General features: G+C 46.4%; 2 protein-coding genes across 3 annotated transcripts; one reads left to right on the forward strand and one right to left on the reverse strand.

The window, feature by feature from the left end:
- The first annotated feature begins 3231 nt into the window (after positions 1 to 3231).
- On the forward strand, positions 3232 to 9166 carry SPINK4 (serine peptidase inhibitor Kazal type 4). The gene is made up of 4 exons (XM_033122416.1): positions 3232 to 3343; positions 6048 to 6088; positions 7520 to 7632; positions 9024 to 9166. Exons 1-4 carry the CDS (start codon positions 3283 to 3285, stop codon positions 9067 to 9069), a joined length of 261 nt encoding a protein of 86 aa, XP_032978307.1. The 5' UTR covers positions 3232 to 3282; the 3' UTR covers positions 9070 to 9166.
- Positions 9167 to 11949: 2783 nt separating this feature from the next.
- On the reverse strand, positions 11950 to 24320 carry BAG1 (BAG cochaperone 1). Of its 2 annotated transcripts, XM_033122414.1 has the most exons (8): positions 24145 to 24320; positions 22660 to 22788; positions 21174 to 21256; positions 19525 to 19638; positions 17725 to 17832; positions 14898 to 14960; positions 14290 to 14380; positions 11950 to 12135 (listed from the first exon to the last, which is right to left on the reverse strand). In XM_033122414.1, the coding sequence occupies exons 1-7, from the start codon at positions 24179 to 24181 to the stop codon at positions 14291 to 14293; spliced, it is 624 nt and encodes a 207-aa protein (XP_032978305.1). In that variant the 5' UTR covers positions 24182 to 24320; the 3' UTR covers positions 11950 to 12135; position 14290. The 2 variants fall into 2 exon arrangements, with proteins under 2 accessions (XP_032978305.1, XP_032978306.1); XM_033122415.1 differs by lacking the exons at positions 11950 to 12135; positions 14290 to 14380 and adding an exon at positions 14397 to 14737.
- Positions 24321 to 24640: the final 320 nt, after the last annotated feature.

A 24640-nucleotide genomic window follows, 5' to 3' on the forward strand; every position in this document is an offset into this window, starting at 1 on the left:
GTTGGCTCACGCTAGGAAGCAGCCTTACCCCTTGACACTCTGACTCAGATCTGCCACCTGGAGTGTGGTGTGTGTTAGGGGGCTCTCTTGGGCTCTCACAGCATCCCAGGAGCATGGAGGGATCAGTGGGGACAGCAGCTGCCTCCACTTCAAAGCTTTTTGACAATGCTGGGACCATCTTTGTCCCTGAACCCAGTATCCTCTGCCCCCTCTTGGATTTGTCACTCAACACCTGCTGTATGCCAGTCTCAGGATTGCACACTCATCCCCTGAGAGCTTTGTCAGCAAGGTGGACAAGCTAACACCACTTGAGAGCGGGAGGAAGACTTTAATAGTGGAAGTAGGAGCCGCGGGGTGGAGAATTTGGTGTGGGTGGCAATGAGCTTACCCAGGTTGGCAAAGAACAAATAGGGAAGGTTTCAGAAGAGGGGGATATTTGAACTGGTTCTTATAGGATGGGGGTGAGGGAGATAGAGATGGGAGACCCAGCATTATCAGCAGAGAGAATAAATTGTCCAGAGGGTTCAGTAGAACTGAAGAATTGTGGGTCCAGAGTGCAGCTGGACAAAGGTGAGACTGAAAAGGGAAGTTGGAATCAGATATTGCAGGGCCTTGAACAGCAGGCTAAGGAGCTTGGGCTTTGACCTGTTGGCAGTGGGCACCATTGGAGCATTTTGGGCAGAGGTGACTTTGTCAGGTTTACATTTTAGGAGGCTTGCCCTGGCCATTGTGTGCGGTGATTCTGCCCTGCCCACTCACCCCTGGGCCTTCTCTGACTTTCCAGAATGGATAGGTCAGTCTTGGATCCACCCAAAGCACTGAGTTTGTCTCATTCATGTGTTATCCCAGTGGTGATGACACAGTTCTGCTGTGTATTTGGTACCAGTCACCTACTCAACCACAAGATCCTTAAGGGCAGGAGCTATGTCTGACTGATTCTCTGCTGTATCCAAACACTCAGCATGGAGCTTGACACAGCTGTTCATTAAACTCTTGTTGAATGAGTGAATTCTGAATTAATGAAGGAGGTTTACTTGGATACATTGATGTCCACAGGGGTGTTATCCAATAGCCATTGTATGTAGGAGTCAGGGTGATACTTTGGTGGGACAGAAGATTAGGAAGTTTGTTAGTTACTATGAGTGAATCTAGGAAGTGTTTGTCTGAGGAAAGAGACCTTGAACGGGGGCAACAGAAGTGGGGCTCAGCACTCCACAGGCCGCCCTTGATTTTACTCTGGATTTTGAAGGATGCAGAATTCAGGCTTCCTGGCCCCTTGAAGCAGCTAGAACAATGAGCAGCCATTCCTGCCACGTTGATAGAGGTCTAAGATCCAAAACAAGGGAGGTGACAAACTCCTTTGCTCCCCTCAGTCCCCTTCTCACTCTAACATGGGACATTGGCAGACAGATCTAGGGACCAGATGAGAAATGCTTCATCATATGCAAGGGTGGGGGCAGGCAAGGGACTGGACCTGCTCAGCCTGGAGGTGCTTACCTGGGGTTCATGCAGGTACAGGAGGCTAGAGACAGAGCTGGGACCCCCACCCCCAACCCCACCCCACCCCCTCCGCCGGGAATCTCCCAGAAGCAGACTTCTTATGTGAGGGAGGACTCTGTTCCAAGCCATCCAACAATGAAACTGGTAGGTAGTGAGCTCCCTGTCACTGATGGATGAATGACTCCTTGGTGGGGCTGCTAAAGGAAGGCTTGAGTAGAAGTTGGGAGACAGGACCTAGATGACCTTTAAAGTTGCCCTCTCTTTATGAGATGATGTTCTTGCTTTAGGACAGGAAATCATCATTAAATATTTGTTCTGCCTCGCTAAGCAATGAAAAGATAGCTGCCACCTGCCTCAGAGGCATCCGTGGGCGGTGCAGTTTCCTGAGGAGGGCAAAGTCTCTCCAGGCTGAGTCATGGACCTCAGGCAGGAGTGGGCTGCACTGGGGGGCTTCTAATGGTCTGTAGGGGTGACTGTCTGGCTCCCTGGGACCCCCAAAGGGATTGTTCTTGAACAAGAATCCTTCCCATTGTCTCATTTAACTATCCTTACAACTTATCTGTAAGCTTGAAATCTTTTAAAATAAAAAGGTGTTTTAAAAAACACTGAAATTTTGATTTAAATATTTTTGAGTGAGTCTCAGCATCTGCAGTTTTAAATTCTCCCCTGGGAAATCTAATCTGTAGATGGAGCTGAAAATCACTGCTCTAAATGAATTAGAGAAATACATGTATGTAAATAAAATTTTATTCTTTTAATAAGTCAGAACATTTTTGAAAGCAGATAACCAAATATCTCATTCATATATATTGTGTAAATATGGGGTAGTTTTAGATATTGATTTTTCTTGAAAAGAATCTTGTCTGTAACCCATTAAAATGCAAATGGTAAATAATACATGAAAAGCATGAGGGCATCTATTTTACAATATGTTTTATTTTGCCCCTTTTCCCCTTCTGTCACTTGTGCCCTCTTCATGGTGGGAAAAAAAAAGAAAAAGAAACAAAGTGAAAGATTTCTATTTACATTTACGCCTCATTTCATGCTCTGCAAAACGTTTTGCCATTTGCCATCACGGCCCTCATCTTCACAGCAGCCCTGTGAGGGAGACAGCCAGAATTACCCCCATTTTGTACATGGGTAAACTGAGGCCCTGTTAAACAAAGTCATCTTTTCTGAGGTCCCAAAATTGGTTGGTAAAGGCACAGAGAAAGGAATCCATAACTCCAGCTCCTTTTTCTGCCTCCTACTATCTTCCAGTTGCCTTTCTTTCTTTCTTTCTTTCTTTCTTTCTTTCTTTCTTTCTTTCTTTCTTTCTTTCTTTCTTTCTTTCTTTCTGTCTTTCTTTCTGTCTTTCCTTCCTTCCTTCCTTCCTTCCTTCCTTCCTTCCTTCCTTCCTTTCCTCTTTTCCTCTCTCTCTCTCTCTCTCTCTCTCTCTCTCTCTCTCTCTGATTTGGTTTCTCTGTTTTTCTCTTTCTACTTCAATTTCCCTCTCCCTCTTTCTCCAGCCCCCAGACTGGCATCAGCTTTGTAAGTTGTCCAAACTTGTCTTTACTCTGGAAAGCTGACAGGCCCACGGCCCTAGCCACCTGTTTACCACCATGAGCCTCGTATCTCTGCCCGGATCAAGCCCTTTCCAGATGCTAGGGTGCAGAGATTAGCTCCTGGCCTCTCCATCTGGCCCCAGATAAGATAAGGGTAGGGATCTGCACTATAAACAGGCCCCATCCTTCCCCTGGCCCAGGCTTCAGCGAGCAGATCCCACATCAGCCCGGGATCAGCATGGCCGTCCGCCTGTGGGTGTTTACCCTGGCCTTGGCTGCCCTCCTTATTGTGGACAGGGGTGAGTGGGAAGAGCCTGGATTCCGTGTGGCTGGGTGTTGGTAGGTGAGCTTGGGTGGGGGGCAAAGGCAGGGCCTGGAGCACCTTGTGAGGCCTTGGTTTCCTGCATATACCTTCTTTCTGTATCCTTCCACCATGGTGGGAAAAGCCCTGGCCTAGCAGAAAGGAAACCTGGGTTTAAATCCTGATTCTGGCCCAGAATTGCAAAAATCTACTCCCCTCTTGGGGCCTTGTTTCTCCAGCTATAAAGTAGGCGGTTGTTCTAGTTCAAAGCTGACCCTGGAACAATTACTGGGCTGGAGATCAGGGAGGCAGAAGGGAGCAGGCCTGTCTCAGGGGAGACTGCTGGGTGCAGGGTGGTGGGTGCTGAGGGAAGCCTGGTCTGGGTCCTCTGAGTTCCTGTCTGCTCTCACAGGCTGTGGCTGTGGGACTGAGAGCACCTGTGTGAACACATGGGAACCCTCTTCCTGGGAGCATTTGCCCTGGGCTGGATGCCTGCAGCTGGAATGGGGCTTCCTCAGGGTTTGGGGCACCTGTGCAGTTTCACACCTGCTGTATATAAGGCATTGTTTTGAGCCCTTAAGACATATCAGTGAGCAAAATAAAAAAGAACTTCCCTGATGGAGCTTAAATCCAATAGGGTAGGACGAGGGGAATAGATAATAAACAAGATAGGCATAATGTATATTATACAGTATATTAGAAGGTGATAAAGTCTAATGAAAAAAATTATGGGTCAGGATGATGGGGATTGGGACAGGGTTGTAATGATAAATCAGGGAAGTTCTCGTTCAGAGGCTGTTATTTAACCAAAAGCCTGAAGGAGTGAGCCATATGGATATCTGGGAGAAGTTTCCTGGCAGGAACAAGGCCCTGGGGTAGGAGCATACCTGGAGCGTTTGAGGTACGGCAAGGAGGCCAGTGCTGCTGAAGGGAAGTGAGGGACAGGGTTCAGACTGATGGGAGGGGAAATAATAGAGGCAACTGGGAACTGTACTGGGTAAGGCCTTGAAGGCCAATGTGAACTTGGCTTTTCCCCTCTGAGTGAAATGGGAGTCAATGAAGGGGGTTGAGCAGATATATGTGGTAAAAGAATCGCTCTGGTTGCTTTTGAGAACAGACTAAAGGGGGAAGCAGGGAGATACTTAGGACCCACCTGGACAAAGCCGTGATGTTACAGGGCAAGGCCGAGCGGGACATCAAGGCCACTGACCTCATGGCCAGTCCCACCCCAGTTTCCTCATCTGGGGACATAGACCCAGAGGCTTGGGGACTCTGGCCCGGCACAGCCTGCCTACTTCCTGCCTCGCTTCCTTTCCCTGAGTACTTCTCCTGTTGGGAACACTGAGGAGCCCTGCATTTTGATGCCCCAATGCCAGGCTTAAACAGCATGCCAGAGGTCACGTAGTCTCAGCTCCTTTGTCTCTCTATCTTGGAAATCTCTTGTAATAGAATTCCCAGGAAAAGCTAAAATCACAGTGCCTTGTATATCTCCGATGATGGAGAGCTCTTCACTTCTGGAGACAGCACCCTTCACTGAGACATAGCTCCCAATGAGAGAAAATTCTGGAACCTAAACCTGCCTTTCTGAAGCCTCTTCATGTGGATAGGCTCTTCCCGAGGTTGAGAAGAGCTCATCTCTCCCTTAGGCCCTGAGACAGGTCTTCAGAGACTTCAGGAAGCATCCTTTCCTTCTCCAATTTACATAGACACCTTTCCTTCCGTCTGTGGTGTTAGATATGGCTCCTATTCCCTCATCCACCCATCATACTTGCTAGTCAAATCACAGTTTATTCAGGTCCTCTAAGCAGTTCATCCAGACCTTGAGGGGCCATGGGGCACAGCTGTGTGTGTGGAAAGGGCCAGGCTGGGGAGTGACAGACCCATGTGCAAAGCCCAGCTCTGCCCTGAACAAACTGTGTTGCTTCACCTCTGAGCCTCTTTCATAGGTTGGTCAAGTTCCCCGGGAAACGGACTCAGACCTGCATGCAGTGGATGGGGGAGTGCTCCTGGGAGTAACACCTGGGAAGGGTGAGGGGCGCTGAGGGCGCTGCGGTGCAGCAGAGGCCTCCGATGATGCGCTGCTCGCCCCGCCGCATTGTTCTGAACAGAGATGTGGTTGTACCCACATCAACCTGGCGTTGGATATGGGCTGTTCTTGGGGAGGGGATGCAACCTTGGGTGAGTGGCTCTGTTCTCGGAGGGTAATTCCTAGGGAGGAATTACTAGGGAGGAACTCGCTGTGACTGTCCAATAGTCTTGGCAGCTGAGGAAATGAGTGCCTCGGTCCTGCAGGTGGAATCCGGGTAGCAGACTACATCATCCACTACTGTCTCCTTTCCTCCCTGTTACGTGGTGGTGAGAGAGGTGTGAAGAGCAGTGAGATCACATATTCTTAATGCCTGGTACATAGTAACTGAATTGTTGTTTTCATTATTACATGAGGCACAATAATTCCAGTGGAATCTAATAGGGAACAAGTTGGACTATCACCTCCCTAATTCTAGACTTTCTGTCTCTGTTCATGTAACCCAAGGTCACAACAGCTTTCTGGGAGCCCCACTGCCTGGTGACTCACTCCCTTTCCTTGAGGAATTCCAGACTGGGGAGTCGCTGGAAGAGGTCCCCTGTAGAAACAGTTCTCAGACTCCTGGCCCTGGGGCTTCGGGCCAACATCATATAATTCTTACTGTTTTGCCTTTCAGAAGTGCCAATATCAGCAGAAAAGCTCGTTTTCTCAAGAATGGTAAGGCAGCTGCTTGCAGTTCTGGCCTTCCCTCTGCAGAGGGAGCCCTCCCACCCATGCTGGGAAACCAGCGTTTTTCTTCTTTACACCCCTGCTCAGATAACCCCAATGGCTCCCCCATGGGCAGGGTGGCCTCCTGAGCCTGTGTGTTCCCCGGGCTAGCCCTTCCAGGCTGAGCAGCCCCAGCCCCTTTGCCAAAGTCCCAAAGCTGGCATCAAGGCCCTTGAGAGATCTGCCCCAGCCTGGTCTCCAAGGCCCCTGACAACAGTGAGATACCCACGCCCCCAGGCTCAACAGGACCGAGTGCACTCTGCTCTGTATAGTGCAGATGGACAGGCTGTAGCGTTCAGGCCACAGAGGTGACCCTGGAACACTGAATGTCCCTGTGGAGATGCCAGCCTCCCAACCACACCCCACCATCTATCCCTTCACTCTGAAGCGCAGACACCAAGTTGTCCCTGAACCCTGATTCCACCTTGGCCCTGGATCTGATGTCCCCGGGATCCCAAGGCAGTGGTGGTGGCTTCCTTGAGCCCCTCAACCCACCCTTCACGTAGGTGAACGAGAGGCTCAAAGCCACCTTCTCACCCAGCAGCCTCAGCCTTTTCACCGTCAGCCCATAAGACCCCAGCCCCACATACTCTGTGCCAGACAAAGAGCTAAATATTTGAATACATTATTTCAATTAACCCTATGTGAGAAGAATACTATTATTACTCAGTGTTTGCGTATGAGGAAACTAAGGCTTAGAGATTAGACACAGCTCATCAAAGTTTGCACAGCCGGTCAGTGCAGAACTCTGGTCTCCAGGGCCTGGGGCCTTCACTACTGCACCGCACTGCCTCCCTCCCCCGCCTCCTACCCCAGGCCGCGAGCCTGTCCTGAGCCGGTTCTGAGCCTGACCTCACGCCTGGCCTGAAACCCTTTCAGACTGAGCTTCAGTTAAGTCCCAAACCCCGTCTCATTTCTCCAGCCTTCCCACACCAGGGTCCTGATAGATCATGCAGGCCAAGGTGAGTTCAGGAGCCCCAGGGGAGGAGGGGCCTCCTGGCAATGATGGGTGGTTCTGTTTCCTGGGGTCCTCAAGGGGGCCAGCAGCAGGGGTTCCAGTTGGATCACCTGAGGAGTGTATGAACCAGACCATAAGCTTGAGGGTACACACTCACTCCACACACGGACATAAATACAGGCACACCTGGGCTCAGCACACAGGTACACACTAGTGTACACACAGCCACAGCGACAGCCACAGTCATGCATGCACAGGCAGACATGCCAAGGGGCCCTGAGTGGTTGGTTTCATGCTCACTGGATCCACATTGGGGCCCTCTTGAATTTGGCTCCTTCCTTGGGGCCCCTTTGGCTCCAAGCAGAGCCCCTGGGTTCCCCTCACTGCCTCTGAATCCCTGAGTGCCCTCCCTCTCTCCACAGCCCGTCTGTGAGCATATGGCAGAGACTCCAGACTGTTCCCAGTCATTCAACCCGGTCTGTGGCACTGATGGGGTCACATATAACAGTGAATGCCAACTCTGCTTGGCTCGGATGTAAGTCCACCCCACACTTTCCCCTCTGCTTGCTTGGATGGGCCCCATCTCTAGCGCATACAAGTCTGAAATAAACAAGACTTAACCTGCCTCTTCCTTCATACACGCTTGATCTGAGAAGAGTCCTCCATTTGCCCCTAACAGAATGAGCACGAGTATAATTCATGCACATGGTTCCAAGCAGGAAACTACAGCTGGTGGGGGGTTGGGGGGAGGGCAGAAACCCTGGGTTCTATTCCTTGTTCTGCCCAACTAGGTGACCTCATTTGTTTATTCTTCTAGCCAACAATTATTTATTGAGCACCTACTATGTGCTAGGCGTTGGGGTTACAACAGGGCATAATAAACTAGGCAGCATCACTGGCTTCCTGGGGTATAAGGTCAGTCTAAGGGGGAGGCCAAGCTGATGGTTAGCCAATTGCAGCATAGAATGCTAAAGGCTCAGGCGGGAGTGCACAGGGTTCTGTGGGTGCAAGGCAAGAGCAGGGAATACTTCCCAGAGGAGGTGACACCTCAGCTCAGCTCTGAGGGATAAGTAGAAATTAGCTAGGAAAATGAAGAAACAGGAAAAGGGAATTCCAAGTAGAGAAATGAGTTTGGCAAGGTCTAGAAGGGAAAGAAAGTTTGTATTTGAGGAACTATAGGAAGTTGGATATGCTGGAGTATAAAGTTTAAAGAATAGGGGAGAGGCAAGAAATGAGTCTAGAGATGTGGGCAGGGCCAGAACATGACCTTGACACATCAGGTCACCTGTTTGGTCTCATGTCTTCATTAACAAGACCCTTTAGCCGGGCAGAACTAAGTGAGATCATGGAAGAGAAGATAGTCTTTGGAAGCTGCAATGCTCTAGACAGAAGTGCAGAAGCAGTCCTAACTTAGAAAGAGATCCTGATTGCTAAACACGCATGGGTATATGGGGAGAGAACTGGCAGGCTGTGAGACTGGATGTGAGGGGTGAGGGGGCACAGGGAGGAGGCAAAAGCAACATGCTGCTTTCTAACTTGGGCAGTTGGTGGTGCCCAGTGCCAGGATGAGGGATGGGGGGATATAGCAGGTTTGTGAGTGATGATGTTTGTGGACAGTTGAGCCTCTGGGACATCCCAGCAGAGATATGCTGAGTTCAGGACAGAGGTCTGGGCCGGAGATAGATTGGCAGCCATCAGCATGCAGTCGTGATTGAAACCATAGGAAGCCGAAATCTCCCAGGGGGAGAGTGTGCAACAGGTCAAAGCTGTAGAAAGATGTGCTTAGGGACCCCTGGGGCCTGCCCTGCATTGTACACTGGGTGGGTAGAGCTCAACAGGTGTTTGGATGGACTGTGCCAGGCAGGGTCCCTGGAGGATACATAACGGTTCCTGAGGTGGCCTCATCCCTATCTCCTGTGATCCTAGGAATACCAAACAGGACATCCAGATCGTGAAGGATAGCAAATGCTGATCCCACAGGAGCCGCTTAAGCCATGAAGCTTCAGGCTAGAGAACAAGGGTGGGAGTGGAGACGGTGTGACATGAAATAAAAGATCCAGCCCAACACAGCCAAGTGGGCCAGTGTCTTTGGGGACTCTGGGGAGGTGGTCGTGGAGTGGTGGCGGGGGGGAGAGGGGAGAGTGAGGGAGGGATCTTACTCTGTCCTGCCTACTCTGAAACTGGTATCCTCTCCACTGCTCCAGTGCTCCTTAACCCTGTCACATGTCTCCCTAGAAATCCCAGGTATTTTTTCCCTGTGTGAGAGGCAGTCCCTGGTCCTAGGATTCTCTCTGCCCAGTGCTCCTGTCTGCTCTAGCCTGGCCTGTCACGGAGGACAAGAACCTAGGTGAGATCTATACCCTCTGCCAATGCCAGGGTGTATGGCCCAGCTTCAGAAGACTTCGCAAGGGTCCCACACCTCCTCATAGCTTTCTCCCTGGCTAAACCAGCACCCCAAGTCTCATATTAACACACACACACACACACACACACACACACTCAGACACAAGCACGATGTACATGGTATAACTGAAATGCTGGTTAAAATATTGAACTAGGTCTGTAACAGCTGAAATAGGTGCCGCCCCAAGCCCTTAGATGTCTCTCTGCACTCCGGCCACACACAGCAGGAAGGCTCCAGGCTCTGCTCTGCTCCTTTGGTCAATATCTGCTCTGATTGGTTGTTAAATATGTTGATATTAAACACAACCCCAGGCACACTGCATTCAGAAATCCCACCAGAGGCCCCAACCTGAGGTATATGTCAAACACCCCGTCTTTAGGCCAAAGCCTATAGAAGGAACCTCTTGATAATGGTGGTGACGGGGGAAGGAGTGTGGAGAGGGGCCTGGCCAGGTGGAAAGTTTCATATGGATTCTGATTCCTGCTCTAGGGTGGGCAGGTAACGCAGAAAATGCCCTGTGGGAAAACACACGCACCAAGGTCTAGGAGGAAAGTCAGGGCAGGGAAGGCAGGAATCAACATTCCCTGAACCTCAGAAATGGGACCCTAAGCAGGAATTGCTGCTGATAGACCCACCACTGTTACAGGGGACTGTGGGGTTATCTATCGGCCCTTCTACTGCTACTGATAACAGAAACTCCGGTTTCCCGTCCACACATAATGTAGGATTAAGTTTGGCTGTGAGAAACCAAAAAGCCAAAATACCAGTGGCTTAACCAGAAGTTTATTTCTCTCATATAGACCTATGCAGTATGCCAACTCCATGCTCCTTCTGTATTATTACTCTGCCATCCTTGTCAGTTTCCACCTCAAGGTCCAAGACAGCTGCTCCAAATCCAGCCATGTCTGCATTCCAGCCCACAGAGAGGAAAAGGCACACTGCTGCTTCTGAAGATACTTCCCTTAAGATGTACGCACTCTGTTTCCATCCCATTGGCTAAAATGTAGTCTCTGGTCCATGCTAGCGCAAGGAGATTGGGAAATCAAATTTTTAGCTGGTTGGCCATGGGCTAAGCTGAAAATTAGGAGCTCACTGACTGTAGAAGGAGGATGTATATTTGCATCATCTAAAAATCTCTGCTCTAAGTGGGACTCCCCTCTTACACCCAAGTGGCAAAGCTCAGCCAAGCTTCTCCCTAGATGAAGCCCTTCCAGGTTTCCGCTTACACAATGAGGAATCACAGAGGTTACATCTGAGCAATGTGCCAGGCACCACAGTGGAAAAAATACCTAATTCCTCACTTTACAGATATGGAAACTATGGCCCTGTCTCTGGGAACCACCCTGAAACATAAGTGGGGACCCCTAAAGTCCCCATCAATGGCAAGTGACTCTGCTGACCTGGCCATTGCTGATTTGGCCAAAAGTTTCTTCAGGATTTTTCAAATTGGAAACAAGGAAACAGAGGCAGTTCCTCTCTGGCAGTGAGGCTATGAGGTGCGAAACGGGAGCTCCTGGAAGTCATGTTTCCTACTTTGTGGAAAAAGCAGGATTGAGGGAATGATGCTGATATACAAAGAAAGATATATGGAGAGTGATTCTGTGCAGTCTTTGACTTCCTGAAGCCCAGCTGTCCTTCAACTTTCCAGTTACATGGGATAACTTGACATCCTGCCAATAAATTTTCCGTTTCAACAATCTCTTTGAAATTAGGTTTCTGGTACTTTTAACTAAAAGAGGCCCAACTATCAGACGAAAAAGGGCTTCTCAGAGGAGTTAACCTTTAAGGAGGATAAATGGAAATTGTTGACTAAATAGATCATGTATGGAAGAATCTTCCAGCTCCGCGAAGCTGAGGAAGTTTGTGGGATCACGGAGCCCCATTTGTTCCCCTGCAGTAGGACTGATAATGTCCCAGGAAAGGGGGCAACTGACAAGAGATGTGAAGAGATGTTCTCTCCCTGTTCACAGGCAGAGATGCCCTGTGGATGGGCAGGTCTGTGTGAGTGGGCATGTGTACAGGCCCCAGTCGCCATCCTGCACATCTACCAGGCAGCCCATGCTTTAGGGACTCTTTTTTTTTTCAGCCCTTAAGATGATGGCTGTTGATGCTATAAATTCCTGGGACCAAAAAATTGGTGCTGACAGAGCTTCAGTCACCAAGTGTAGCTGTGGGATTTTCACTTTTTTTTTTTTAATAAAATTTTTATTGGGGAGTATTGTGGAATAGTGTGTTTCTCCAGGGCCCATCAGCTCCAAGTCATTGTCCTTCAATCTAGTTGTGGAGGGTGCAGCTCAGCTCCAAGTCCAGCCGTTGTTTTTAATCTTTAGTTGCAGGGGCCGCAGCCCACCATCCCATGCGGGAATTGAACCGGCAACCTTGTGGTTGAGAGCTCGCGCTCTAACCAACTGAGCCATCCAGCCGCCCCTCTGGAAGCTCAGCGGCAGCTCGTTGTCTTCAATCCAATTGTGGAGGGGATAGCTCATTGGCCCATGTGGGAATCGAACTGTCAACCCTGTTGTTCAGAGTTCACGCTCTAACCAACTGAGCCATCCGGCCACCCCAGGATTTTCACTCTTGATGTATATGTTCAACATTCATTCATTCTCCAAAAATTTGTTGAGTACCTAGATACTATAAAGCAGACACTGTGTTTCAAATCTCCTATTAATAAGACAAAGAAGCTCCTTAATCCAAAGAATTTTATAGTCAAGTGTTAAAGGCAAATATGTATTAAATCAAATAATCCCATAAATAAATCATGACAGACTATGATACATGAAAGAAAAGTTATGGCAAACTGTGAGAGGGAGCTTGATAAATTCTCAGACAGTAAGTGAGGTTTTTCCACAGAAGACACATTTGAGTTAAGTTCTGAAGGGTGAATAGGAGTTACCTAGGAAGGGGAGTGGGGGAGGGGAAGAAGGGTGTAAGGAGCTGTCCAAGAAGAATAGCATGTGCAAAAACTCCAGGAAAGGAGAGTGTACAGAGCATCTGAGGACCTGAATAAAGACCAGAGTGGCTGACTGCAGAGAGCAAACAGGAGGGAGGCCTGAGATGAGATGGGAGAGAGCATACGGTAAGGACGCTGGCCTTTATCCTAACAGAACTGGGAGGCCATTGGAGGTTTTTAAGCAGGGAACTGACATGGTAAGATTTGTACTTTATGATCACTCATGATGCTCTGGAGAGGGACAGAGAGGAAGTGGAGACCAACATGGGAGATAAATAGAGTGAGAAGAGAGAAAGTGAGAACATACCACTCTGTGTCGACTGGGAGGCAATACAGTAGAGAGTAAGAGCATAGGCTCTGAATCAAAACGCCCAGCTTGGTGTTCTGGCTTTGGTGTCCTGGCTTTGCCACTTACTCTATGTCCTTGAGCAAATTACCTAAGCTCTCTGTTTCCTCATCTCTAAAATGGGATATTATCTGTCTACCTCCTGGGTTGTATGAGGATTAAATGACTAATACATCTAAAGTACTTAAAACAGTATCTGACCCACAGTAACTTCTCATTAAACACTGTGGCCCAAGGCCACATAGCTACTGTAACATAAAAACAGGAAGTACTGAACTGCTCTGATTACAGCTGGGGGTAGGATGGGCTGGGCCCTGAGCCTCATCCACTTCTCCACCCCACCACCACCTTATCCTAGGTCCCACCCACGCAGTCCTAAATTCCTGGGACTTCAGTGATGACCTCTCAGCCAAATAAGGTTGGCTTCAGAGTGGCCTGTTAGGAGCCTCTGACTCCTGGGCACCATGTGAAAAAATGAGGTGACAGCAGCTGACCAGTTTAAGAGTTCTGGCACACAGGGCCACTCTTGACTTTATTAAAATAACAACTAGAAACACAGAGGCTTTTTGCTTCTCATACTTCAACAAAAAAAAGTTTAAACACTCTTCTACTTCTGATTTGTATACAAACTTTTTTTTTTTTTTAAATAACAAGGGGTGTGTGTGGTGTGGGGGAGGCCACAAAAAGGACAGGAACAGCCTTGAAGGAAATGTAGATCTCTGATGGGTACGGCTAACAGAAATGCCTTTGAAGGAACTCCTGAGAAGTTTATGGTTGCTTGCTTTACTCACTCTGGTTCTGGCCTGGTTTCAAGCAGAGACTCAGTCAACACTGGGTTCTAACCTTCTAAAGATTTGCTTGGGGTCAAGGAAGTCCATACATCAACCACAGGCCCCACCCCAGGAATGGCCCCCTGAGATCTCCTGAGATGGCCTGTGGCTGGACAGGGTCACTGGGAGATGACAGGGTCTGTGAACCAACAACCCGGCCAGCTACTCAGGAATTAGGTCACAACGAGGGGTACTTGGACTACTATTGTGCCAAACATCTGTTCCGAGCCATTGCCAATATTCCTGACTAAATACAACCTTCCAGTGGTTCTGGGCTACGGGATCACAAGGGCAAAAAGGCTTCATGTGTCTGAAGACCAGGGTGGCCTATAAACCCGAACTACCTCAGGACAAATGAGAGCTCTCACCAGCCCAAGGGTCAAAAGAGCAGGGAAGAAGTGGTCAGGGGAGGCCCTCCCCAGACAAGGTGGGCTGCTGGACAATGCAGCTGCACAGAGACAGAGTGAGAAAACAGACAGGAGCTCTACTTAAGATTGTAAAGACAATACTCGTTCACTGAGAACAGGTGTAGGAGAAGGAAAACTGGCAATTGGCCAATTGTCCCCAGCAACCCTAGAGGAATCACGTGACTTCTATCTCAGAGAGGGCAGAGCTGGTGATGCGGATCTTCAGGGCAGTACAGCCTCTCTCCACCTCACCTCATTCGGCCAGGGCCAAGTTTGTGGATTGCAGCCGCTCCGTCTCCTGGCAGATGTTCTGCTCCACTGAGTCGCAGTCAGCCAGGAATGCCTAAAGGTACAATGCAGTGAGGGCCCATCCAGGGCTGGCCAATCCCTGCCCACGCACGGCTCTGTGCTCAGCCATTCTGGGGAACCCACGGGTGACTGACTCAGGCTGAAACAGGCTGTGCAGGGATGGCCTGGGCTCCAAAGTAAGGAGAGGGAAGTAGAAGGTTGCGAAGGACCAGGGTTTCCGACAATGCTCTAGGCCCACAACCCCCAAAAGGGTGGTGAGGACAGGAAGGCTTGTCACTGCAACTGTACAATTTCAGGGGGCACTGTACATATGAATAGTGCCTCCCTGACTTGTGTGTCAGCCTGATCTGCTCTCCAGTGATCTTCCTTCCCAATTAGTTTAAATTCAGATCTATAATGACAGGGACGAGAAAGGAACAATTCTCATGTTCTGGGTTCATGCTGAGTAACAACCAAAAGAAGCCACACACAATTCTACTATATCCTATTTTGAACAGATAAACACACACACCAACACATTACACTTTATAATGCTCTATCACATAACTCACCTGAACCCTTTTCACCAAACCCTTCCTTTTCAGTCTACTGTCTTTGAAATTTTCTGGCAGAATCTACGGGAGAATAAGTTGACACATAAATGATCTCCAGTGAAAATGATATAAGAACACATCAGAAATACCCACAGTATACCAAATAGGTCATAGGTCACCACTGTGAATGAGACATGCATTTTCAGGAATCATTTCTCTGGGTCTGTATCCTCCATGCTCCTTCTATGGTTCTTGTTCCTATAAAAGCTCCCTTTGTTCTCAGTGTCTGGGCCATAGAAACTGATCTACGAGGTCTGACAATTAAGTTCGTGAACTCATCCTAGAAAAAGTGCTACATACCTCATTGCTGAATATCACTATAGTCACCTTCGAAGTACACCCCTTGGGAAGCTATGCACCGACGCCAGCGCCTAGTCTACCCTTCAAAGCAATTCTGGAACTCTTTCTGGAATGGCCATCAGAGCTGTCGTCATATTACCCTTGATGTCCTGAATGTCATCAAAATGTCTTCCTTTCAATATTCCCTTTATCTTCGGGTAAAGGAAGAAGTCATTGGGGGCCAGATCAGGTGAGTAGGGTGAATGTTCCAATACATGTATTTGTTTACTGGCTAAAAACTCCCTCACAGACAGTGCCGTGTGAGCTGGTGTATTGTCATGATGTAAGAGCCATGAATTGTTGGCAAAAAATTCAGGTAGTTTTCGTCTTTTTCATGCAGCCTTTCAGCACTTCTAAATAGTAAACTTGGTTAACTATTTGTCCAGTTGGTACAAATTCATAATGAATAATGCCTCTGATATCAAAAAAGGTTTAGCAACATCATTTTGACTTGTTTTGGACTGACGGAACTTTTTTGGTCATGGAGAATTGGCTGACTTCCATTGTGCACTTTGATGCTTTGTTTCAGGGTCTTATTGGTACACCCATGTTTCATTACCAGTGATAACACAGCCCAAAACACCGCCTTGCCTCTCCAAAAGATCTTGGCAAACTTTGACTCTCTTTTGCTTTTGTTCATCAGTGAGCTCCTTCGGAACCATTTTGCACACACCTTTCTTATGCCAAAATTTTCGGTTAAGATTTTCCTGTTTCTCTATCAATGTTTATTTGGTCTGCTATGCTTCTCACAGTTAGCCATGATTTTGACGCACAATTCGATGAATTTTTGCAATGTTTTCATCACTTCTGCTTGTTACTGGCTGCCCTGACCTCTCTTCATCAGTGATGCATTCTCTCCCCTCAGGAAAACATTTAATCCATTTGTACACTGCCGTTTTCTTCATGGCATTATCCCCATAAACTTGGAGTAACATGTTCCTGATTTCACTTCCACTCTTGACACGTTTAATGAGAAATTTAATGTTTGTTTGTTGCTCTAATTCAAGCTCAGACATTCTCACAACGGCACACAAAAACATGCGACAACAATAATGAACACCACTCAGCAAGACACCACCACATGTCGACACGAACACAGCTGTGAGTAACTGATATACCAAAGTTATGAAACCTTACCAAGCTGTTTGTACAGTGCGGCCAATGTCAGCACACGGTGGCAAGTTTGCAAACTTAATTGCCAGACCTCGTACAACACAGACTTTGTCCTTTCACTGTTTCCTATGTATGGATACCATGTCCTGGCCAGACCATGATCTCATTGTGGCAGGAAAAGCACCTTCTGCTTCTTTTTTTCAAACTCTCTCACCCTCCACAGAATCCCAAGCAGAGTAATTCAACCTCAAGAATGAGGCATTATGAGACAACATGGATGGACCTAGAGGGTATTATACTAAGTGAAATAAGTCAGACAGAAAGAAAAATACCATATGATTAACTTATATGTGGAATCCAAAGAACAAAATAAATGAACAAACAAAACAGAAACAGATTCATAGAAACAGACAACAAACTGATGGTTGCCAGCAGGGAGGAGGGTTGAGAGGATGGGTGAAAAACGTGAAGGGATTAAGAAATACAAATTGGTAGTTACAAAACAGTCACAGAGATGTAAAGTACAGCATAGGAAATACAGTCAATAATATTGTAATAACTATGTATAATGCCAGGTGGATACTAGACTTATCAGGGGGATCACTTCCTAAATTATATAAATGTCTAACCACTATGCTGTACACCTGAAACTAATATAAAATAATATTGAATGTCATCTATAATTGAAAGAAAAAAGCTGGTCCAACTTGTCAAATGCATTGGGGTGAAGATGTTAATATTAGGTTGGTGCAAAAGTAATTGTAGTTTTTACAATTATTTTTAACCTTTTAAACCGCAATTACTTTTGCACCAACCTAATATAACCAACTGGTTATAAATCAGACTTTAATAGACAACTTTAGGTAACAAGACTTTAAGTAAAAAAGAATGAGGCACCAGGCTAGAGATATCATTACCATCATTTGTAAAAGGAAACAGTGTCAATGATTCCCAACAACCTCACAAGAGCTAGATCTGGATGAATTCCATACAGGTAATGAGCTCAGTGGAATATCAGTCACGTGAGTATCACGAAAGTGAAGCCCTGTGTTTCTCTGACCATGAGACCATGGATCATTTGGATCCCAGCTTCGTGAGGATTAGATGCTACTAGTATACACCAATAAAAATGACAAAAGCTCTATGTTGGTGGAATGTAAGTGACTAGAAATCAGGAACTGTCTTGTCTTTCTGTGTATTCACAGAGGACCTAGCAATGTCTGCAATACAGCAGGTGTTCAATATATTAAGGCGATAGGGTGAGTTACTGAAAGAGTGCAACTGAAAATGTAGTCAAAGGAAACTAGTTCTGCTCAGCTGAGTATTTACTTACTAGTGTGTCAATCTCCTCCAGAATCTTCATAAACTGCTCAATTGTGGCTTTTACTCTCCTATCGAGTTTGCAGAGAGCTTCAGCTTGCAAATCCTTGGCCAGAAAACCCTGTGGAGAAACAATGCATTCTTGCAAGGGTTTCTTGAGGCTGATGGAAAACTCCAACCCAAGGCACTGATGAAGCAGCCACATCATGAACCCACATTCCCCCCAACAGGCTGGGCCAGACTTTAGACCTACTACTTTATCTCTTGGAAAAAAACAGAAAAGCTGGCAGTGGGCTGCCCTGAGCCATGAAATAGGCCATTCTATGTCATTTGGCCCACTGGGGCTGCAAATGCCTCCTGCAGCCTGGCTCTGGAGAAGCCAGAAGCATATACCTACACACAAGAGCACATGTACCTGCATTAAGAGCACAGGGGTTAGAGTTTGACAGGTCTGGGCTCGAATTCTGACTGCCATTTTCTGGCTTATGAGCTTGAGCAAGTTATTTAACCTATCGGTGCCTCAGTGCCCTCATTTTTAAAATGGAGATTATGACACCCACACCCCATACGATTACTGTGAGGATAAAGGTGACTATATATAGACCCTAAATAAAATTCCTGACACAGACATATGCTAACTAATGGCAGCACTTATATTATTTATATTAAATTGTCTTGCTGTTTATTCACATTGTTGGCCAAATGAACAGTTTAGCTGGTGACAACAGGGATCTTTGAGGATGTTTATGAAAGCCGAAAGTTGCACAGAGAGATTTAATAACATGCAGTAAATATTAGCCAGCAATTCCAAATCAAAGAATTTATTTTACCAAAAAAATCAGCAATAGTCAAAAAGGATTTATGTTCAAGGTCATTCAAAGAAGCATTATGCAAAATGGTAAAATTATGTTTGGTGATGAACAATGGAGACTTGGTTAGGTAAACCATGATACATTCAAAAATGATAAAATGTTATGCAAGCTTTGAAAAGTATGATCATTTTTAATGACATAGGAAAATGTTCAATTTTTTAATCCAATAAAAGAACCATTTACAAAGTGTATATGACATCATACTAATTTTTTTTTTAAGATGGAAAAACAGATTCCAGTTTTTAGTAATGGTTATCTTTGAGTGGAGGGCTTACAGAACATTTTTGTTTTCCCTACTAGTGCTCACGTTTATTTAAAAGTTATGTATAATCAGCATGTATTACTTTTGTAATTAAAACACAAACATACATCCATTAATGTTACAAAATGAGGAGGTCTAAAAGAAATAAGTAGTGTGGGGCTGTTTCTAATCTTTACTTGGTTTCAGTACCCTATCTCTAATACAAGCAATTGAATTAGATGACCGCATCCCACTAAGATCATACTCAACTTGGATGTCCTATGGATCAACAATGTTCTTTGTTTTGCTAAACACATTATAACAACTAGACTGAGAGAAGTTACGTATTCTATTTCAGACAATATATGATCCTAGCACGGCAGGTGCTCTCCTAGGAGCATAAATGGATGCTGGCTGGGGTTTGAAAATAACGATGATAACACTTACAAAGCACTTAGCATGTCTCAAGCTCAAACTGCATTATTTAATCGTCACAACAATCCTGAAAGGGAGGTACCATCATTTTCTCCTTTTTACAGATTAGGAACTCTAGACAAAGGCAAACTTGCTCACAGTGATAGAAAGGGTTGAGCCAGAATATGAACCAAGGGAGTCTGACGACAGAGCCTGCCCTCATAACCACATTTGTATCTCCACAAAATTCTTAGAGAAGATAAAGTCAAAGTCCACAGAGAGTTACCTGCTGGATTCCAGTAAGCTCCTTGTTCAACTCTTCCAGTTGGTGAGCAATCTTCTCCACAGACTTCTCCAAATCTTTCAACTTCTTTAGTTCAGCCTCTTCCTCTGGACTATTCTAAAATGTGTAAGAATAAAATGAAGCCAGTGATCACCAGGAACAGTATTCTGTCAGGAAGAGAAATCTGACGACAATTGGGCTAAACTACTCATCTAGAAAAAGTCTTAACTCTGCTACTTCTTGGAAAGTAAGCTAGAGGGTTATACATTAAGGTTTTCTTTCCATTTATGAAGACTGTAGACTGGAAAGAAGGCATTAGATAAACATTCTGGCGAAGGCGCTGACAGCTTGGATTCACAGAATGGAGCCAGATTCAACCTCAGCCTGGGGCTGATCATCAACAGCCAGACAGAAGCCTGAAGGGTGAATGAATTACAGTGAACATCTGTGAGGAGTCCAGAATGGCGAGACAGGTGGAATTCTACTATTCCTTTAAACAGAATTCCAAAAAGTCACCCACTGAGTTCCCCCTTGGAATATGATGATGATGATGATGATACTTTTATTTAGCATTCCCTCTATGCCAGGCATGGGCCTCAGCACTTTACCCGTATTAGTGTTTTAAGCCTTACCACACACAATGAGGTAGGTACTATTTTAGATGATGAAACTGAGGTTATTGTAAAGTAACTTAAGGTCACATAGCCCAAAAGAGGTGGAGCTGAGAGTTGAATCAGAGCTGGCGCCACACAACTCAGAACAGCTCCAATCAGGGTCCTATAGCTTCTCCAACCTCAACCTGTGAGTCTGCCTCTTCCCCGTCACCATTCTCCCTGACCCTTGAGCAAGGAATCCAGAATATTTCCCCTTCTCTCACCTAAACAATTGGTAGCCAGGGCCAGCCGCTTCCTACTCTTACACTATCCCAAACTCTTCACATTCATCTCTATGGCCAAATCCTAAGCGCCAGTCCCCTGGCAGTTCCAAGTGTGGACTAGATTTTCTTTGCCTCCATGTTGCTAATCTCTGCCCTCTTTCCACTGAGTCAGTCACCTCACTCAGAGTGAGGGAATGTCTTCATCTGACCAACAATTACATTGTGTCACAATGCAGGCCTGGCCATGGCCCTCTCTCATCGCCCCAGAGGCTAGCTACTGTCCTCACCTGTCACCAACCATCTTTTTCTCCCTCAGTTCTTTAGTCTGAACCTTTCTTTCCAGCCAGACTGTTTTCCTGTGTGAGACTTTAGTAAAAAAGGGTGTTTAAAGGGAGAGAAGCTCCTAAAACTTGCACAGAGTACCTATTTTTAAAACCTACAAAATATTCTCTTGCAAATTCCCTCCAAGTGAGTAAGGCCTGCCTCGGGCACCTATTTAACCAGACTGAGATTCCACCATTAACACAAAAGCTGAGTTACTGAGGCAACACAACTGCTCCCAACTTCCAGAGCGAAAACCTTACCCAATGGGCTCCAGAGGGCCCACTGACAACAAACCTGGTAATCCCATCAAACAAAGACGACATCTTTTTAGAGAGAGCTATTTCACCAATATAGAATCTGCGTCCACCAATTTGTTCTTCTAAACACAACTATGCATAAAAGACCTTAGTCAATTTGATTTGGAGGTATCCTGGTGAAAAAAGCAGTTTACCTTTTTCCCAATTAACATGACCCGGCAACCATTTTGTATTCCAAGTGCAGACAACGGCTTCTCCATTTCCTTCAGAGATTTTCCTGAAGAGAAGAAAGTTATGCTAAGTTGTAACAATTGCACAACACTGAAAATAGATTTCAGCAAGGCTACAGGAGATAAACAATTGTGTTCACTAAATAAAAGAGGATAAATTGGTGTAATGTTTTTAGAAGTGTCTTGACCTAGTAATTTCACTTCAGATGTTTATCCTAAACAAATAACTGGACATGTCTTGCACAATTACTGTTATACAATAATTTTCACTGCAACCTTATTCATAATAGAAATTGGAAAGAGCCAAAAATTTAGGAATAGGACACTGATTAACTACACCGATTAACTATACATCAGTACAACAGAACACTTTGTAGGCATTAAAGCTCATTTATTCCAGAAACTTCAATGCCACAATAAATATTGAATACCCAGTGTCATAAAGAAACAAATGTTATAAAAACTATAATCAATATGATCCTAGTTTTGTCAACTAAAAAAACAAAAAAAACAAACAAGAACCCATTACTACCAGATGACAGGACCGACAAACAAACAAAAAGACTGGATAGAAATATGCTGAAATGTTATGAGGGGTTTTATCCAGGAGAACATTCTCTTCTTTGGTTTCCTCCATTTTAAAACTTGGATTTCTACTGCGTTTATAATTCTAAAATGAAATGTTTTTAAAAAGACAAAGAGTTACATTTATGAAGTATAAATTATCCCATTAAGACAGGCACCAAATGGGAAAAATCTGGCCCCACTGCCACTGACACCAAAATAATGGGTTCCCATTGCAATGGGAAGACCGGGAGTGGGTCTTGGATGAAATCAGCATTATCCACTGGGCCTGTCACAGCCAGGCCCCTGGTAAGTTTGTTCATTCAACACCCTTTCTGTGTCAGCACTATGCTGAGCATTGGACATATAGCAGTATCTTTGCCCTCACAGAGTTTGTTATTCTAACAGAAAAATCAAATGGTCAGCAAATATGAAAATAATTATTTAACAGTAATTTCAATACAAGTTATGCTGAAGCGGTAGGGAGTACGGTATGACCATACAATGGGAAGAGGATCTCACTTAGCTGGGCAAGACTGCCTATGTGTGTCATCAAAAATGTAAGATTTCTGCCACCCTCATATAACTTCAACTCTAATACTTGACCAAATGTTTGGAAGCATCCAGTACACGATAGGTCTTCAATAAATATTTGCTGAAGGAATAAATGACTGTTTTTTTCCTCTAAGTCTTTCCCACTGGACACACCTGGGCAGATACCTGGTTGGTGCTCAGTAAAGAGACAAATGAGTGAATAAACTCAAACAGCAAATAAGAATCCCAGTTTGAAAAACTGAGAGTTACCAACAGGTAAGGTAAAACAGTTTATTTTATTTAAATAGGCCATTTAGCCATAAGGGCTCAAAGTTGGAAGAGAAATGCCTACCCTTAAATATGAGTTTCTGAAAAGGTAGCGGGACCCCTGTGGCCTCTTCAACAACCTGGGCCAGGTCTTGCACAGTTGGTTCACTACTGCCCTGTTGCGGAGTAACATGAAGGTCATGCTTCTCATTGCCTTCGAAAGAGAGAAAAGCGTTCGATGAAGAAAATTCTTTCACATAAACCAATACAGACTGACATTTTATTATATTTATTTACCCAGTCTTCAAGACCCAGTTCCTGTGCCATTTACTCCAAACAGCCTCTCCCCCCATCTGCCCGGCTTTCCTCTGGTGATCTGCTCAAGGATTTTTGTTTCCTCTATTATAACAATAACTAACAAATTAGTGGTATCAACTAATATTTTAAGGACTTAACATGCACAAGGGGCTGACTGGGCTTATTTCACACATTATTTCATTTAATCCTCAAAACAACCCTATGAAGTAGGTACTACCTATTATTTCCCATTTCACAGATAAGCAAACTGTGAGTTCAGTCCAGTTGAGAACTGACTATGGAGACCCGAATGGAATCAGAACTTGACCTTGGATCTGATTCCAAAGTCCATGCTTTTCATTACAAGCCATCGGTCTCCTGTGGCCGGACTGCCCTGTACTGAATACTATACTGGCCTTTGTCTCCTTTAATGGGCAAGGGACTGTTTTCCCCAATGGGCACATACATGGTTGGTGCTCAGTAAATAGACAAATGAGTGAATAAACTCAAACAGCAAAAAATTTCTTTTGGGAGCAGAGGTGCCAATTCTTTTCCAGGTATGTGGACAGTAAAGAAGTAGCCTATGTCCAGTGCATTAGGCTAAGCCTTGAGCCTGCTCAACAGATGTAAAGTCAGAGGGACAGGTGTTACCAACTCTGCTTCACAGAGAAGAAACCAGATGCCTAGGAAGGAGACATTCCAAGGTCACTCAAAACTGCAGGATCTAGAATCAGGGCCTCCAGATTCCAAGGCCCTGGGGTCTTCTGGTCCTGAGGAAATCTCATGGACTCAGCTCTCCAGTGAATTGACTGTTTAGTTCTGTGTCAACTCCAACAGGAGACAGACCCAAAGGGTGTCAGAGAGTATGCTTGGACCTAGGGCCCACTCAAACAGCGGACATGAGTTCAGACTCCACACACACACAGGTGTCCAGAAACACAGCAATCATACACATGGTCAAATACAAGGCTGACACAAAGTCCCACAATAACCGTGCAGGCAACACACTAACACACAACCAGGACCACGACGTGAAGCACGAACGTCAAGGATCAGACAAACGACCTGAGACAAAATACAGCGGCCATACAGAAAGGTGTGCTGACAGAAGACCTGCACAAAAGCCAGCCCCACGGACACAAACAAAAACCCACACTTCCGGACGCCCGGACAAACCCAGGGCACCCGCTTCCGGAGGACACGGGGCCAAACTCACAGACCCCGCCAGACTTGCGTAGTCCAGCAGCATGCCCACCCGGTCACCCGTGCTCACTGTGGGTGACAGTCACGATGAGCCCAGCTGCCGCCATTTCCACACTCTGGGCCACCTCTTCGCTTAGGGCCACCTCTTCGCTTAGGGTCACCTCTTCGCTCTCGGTCACCTCTTCGCTCCGTGCCACTTCTTCGTTCCAGGCCGAGCGAGGCCGCGCTTTTTTCTTCACCCGCGGCCTGCGAGCGCCGGCGGCGGCGCCCCTGGTGGATCCGACATGCCCTCTGGCCGCACTCGGGACAGATGATCGCTGAGACAGAGGCGGACCGCGCTCGGCCAGGGGCACCGACTGGCGCTGCTCCCGGCCCGGCCGAGGGGCGCGCCGCCGGGGGCCCAGCCGCTCCCGGTTGCCTCGCTGTCTTCGCGCGCCACTGCGCTCCGCCAGATCCGCGCTTGTTACCCGCCCAGCGGTAGGAGCTGAGCACCACACGAGCTGAGCACCGCGTCTAGCAACCCCACGGAACTACTTCCCCGTCCCGCCCCTCCCCGCCCGGGCCTA

This window comes from Rhinolophus ferrumequinum, chromosome 12, assembly GCF_004115265.2.
Source record: "Rhinolophus ferrumequinum isolate MPI-CBG mRhiFer1 chromosome 12, mRhiFer1_v1.p, whole genome shotgun sequence".
NCBI lineage: Eukaryota > Metazoa > Chordata > Mammalia > Chiroptera > Rhinolophidae > Rhinolophus > Rhinolophus ferrumequinum.

Coding starts and splice junctions, on each gene's coding strand:
- BAG1 (XM_033122414.1), bottom strand. CDS start 24,181: ATGGCGGCAGCTGGGCTCATCGTGACTGTCACCCACA. Junction 22,789..24,144: donor CATCGTGACTGTCACCCACA/GTGAGCACGGGT, acceptor TCTCTTTCGAAG/GCAATGAGAAGCATGACCTT. Junction 17,833..19,524: donor AGCTTACTGGAATCCAGCAG/GTAACTCTCTGT, acceptor GTTTCTCCACAG/GGTTTTCTGGCCAAGGATTT.
- SPINK4 (XM_033122416.1), top strand. CDS start 3,283: ATGGCCGTCCGCCTGTGGGTGTTTACCCTGGCCTTGGCTGCCCTCCTT. Junction 3,344..6,047: donor CCTCCTTATTGTGGACAGGG/GTGAGTGGGAAG, acceptor TTTGCCTTTCAG/AAGTGCCAATATCAGCAGAA. Junction 6,089..7,519: donor AGCTCGTTTTCTCAAGAATG/GTAAGGCAGCTG, acceptor CTCTCTCCACAG/CCCGTCTGTGAGCATATGGC.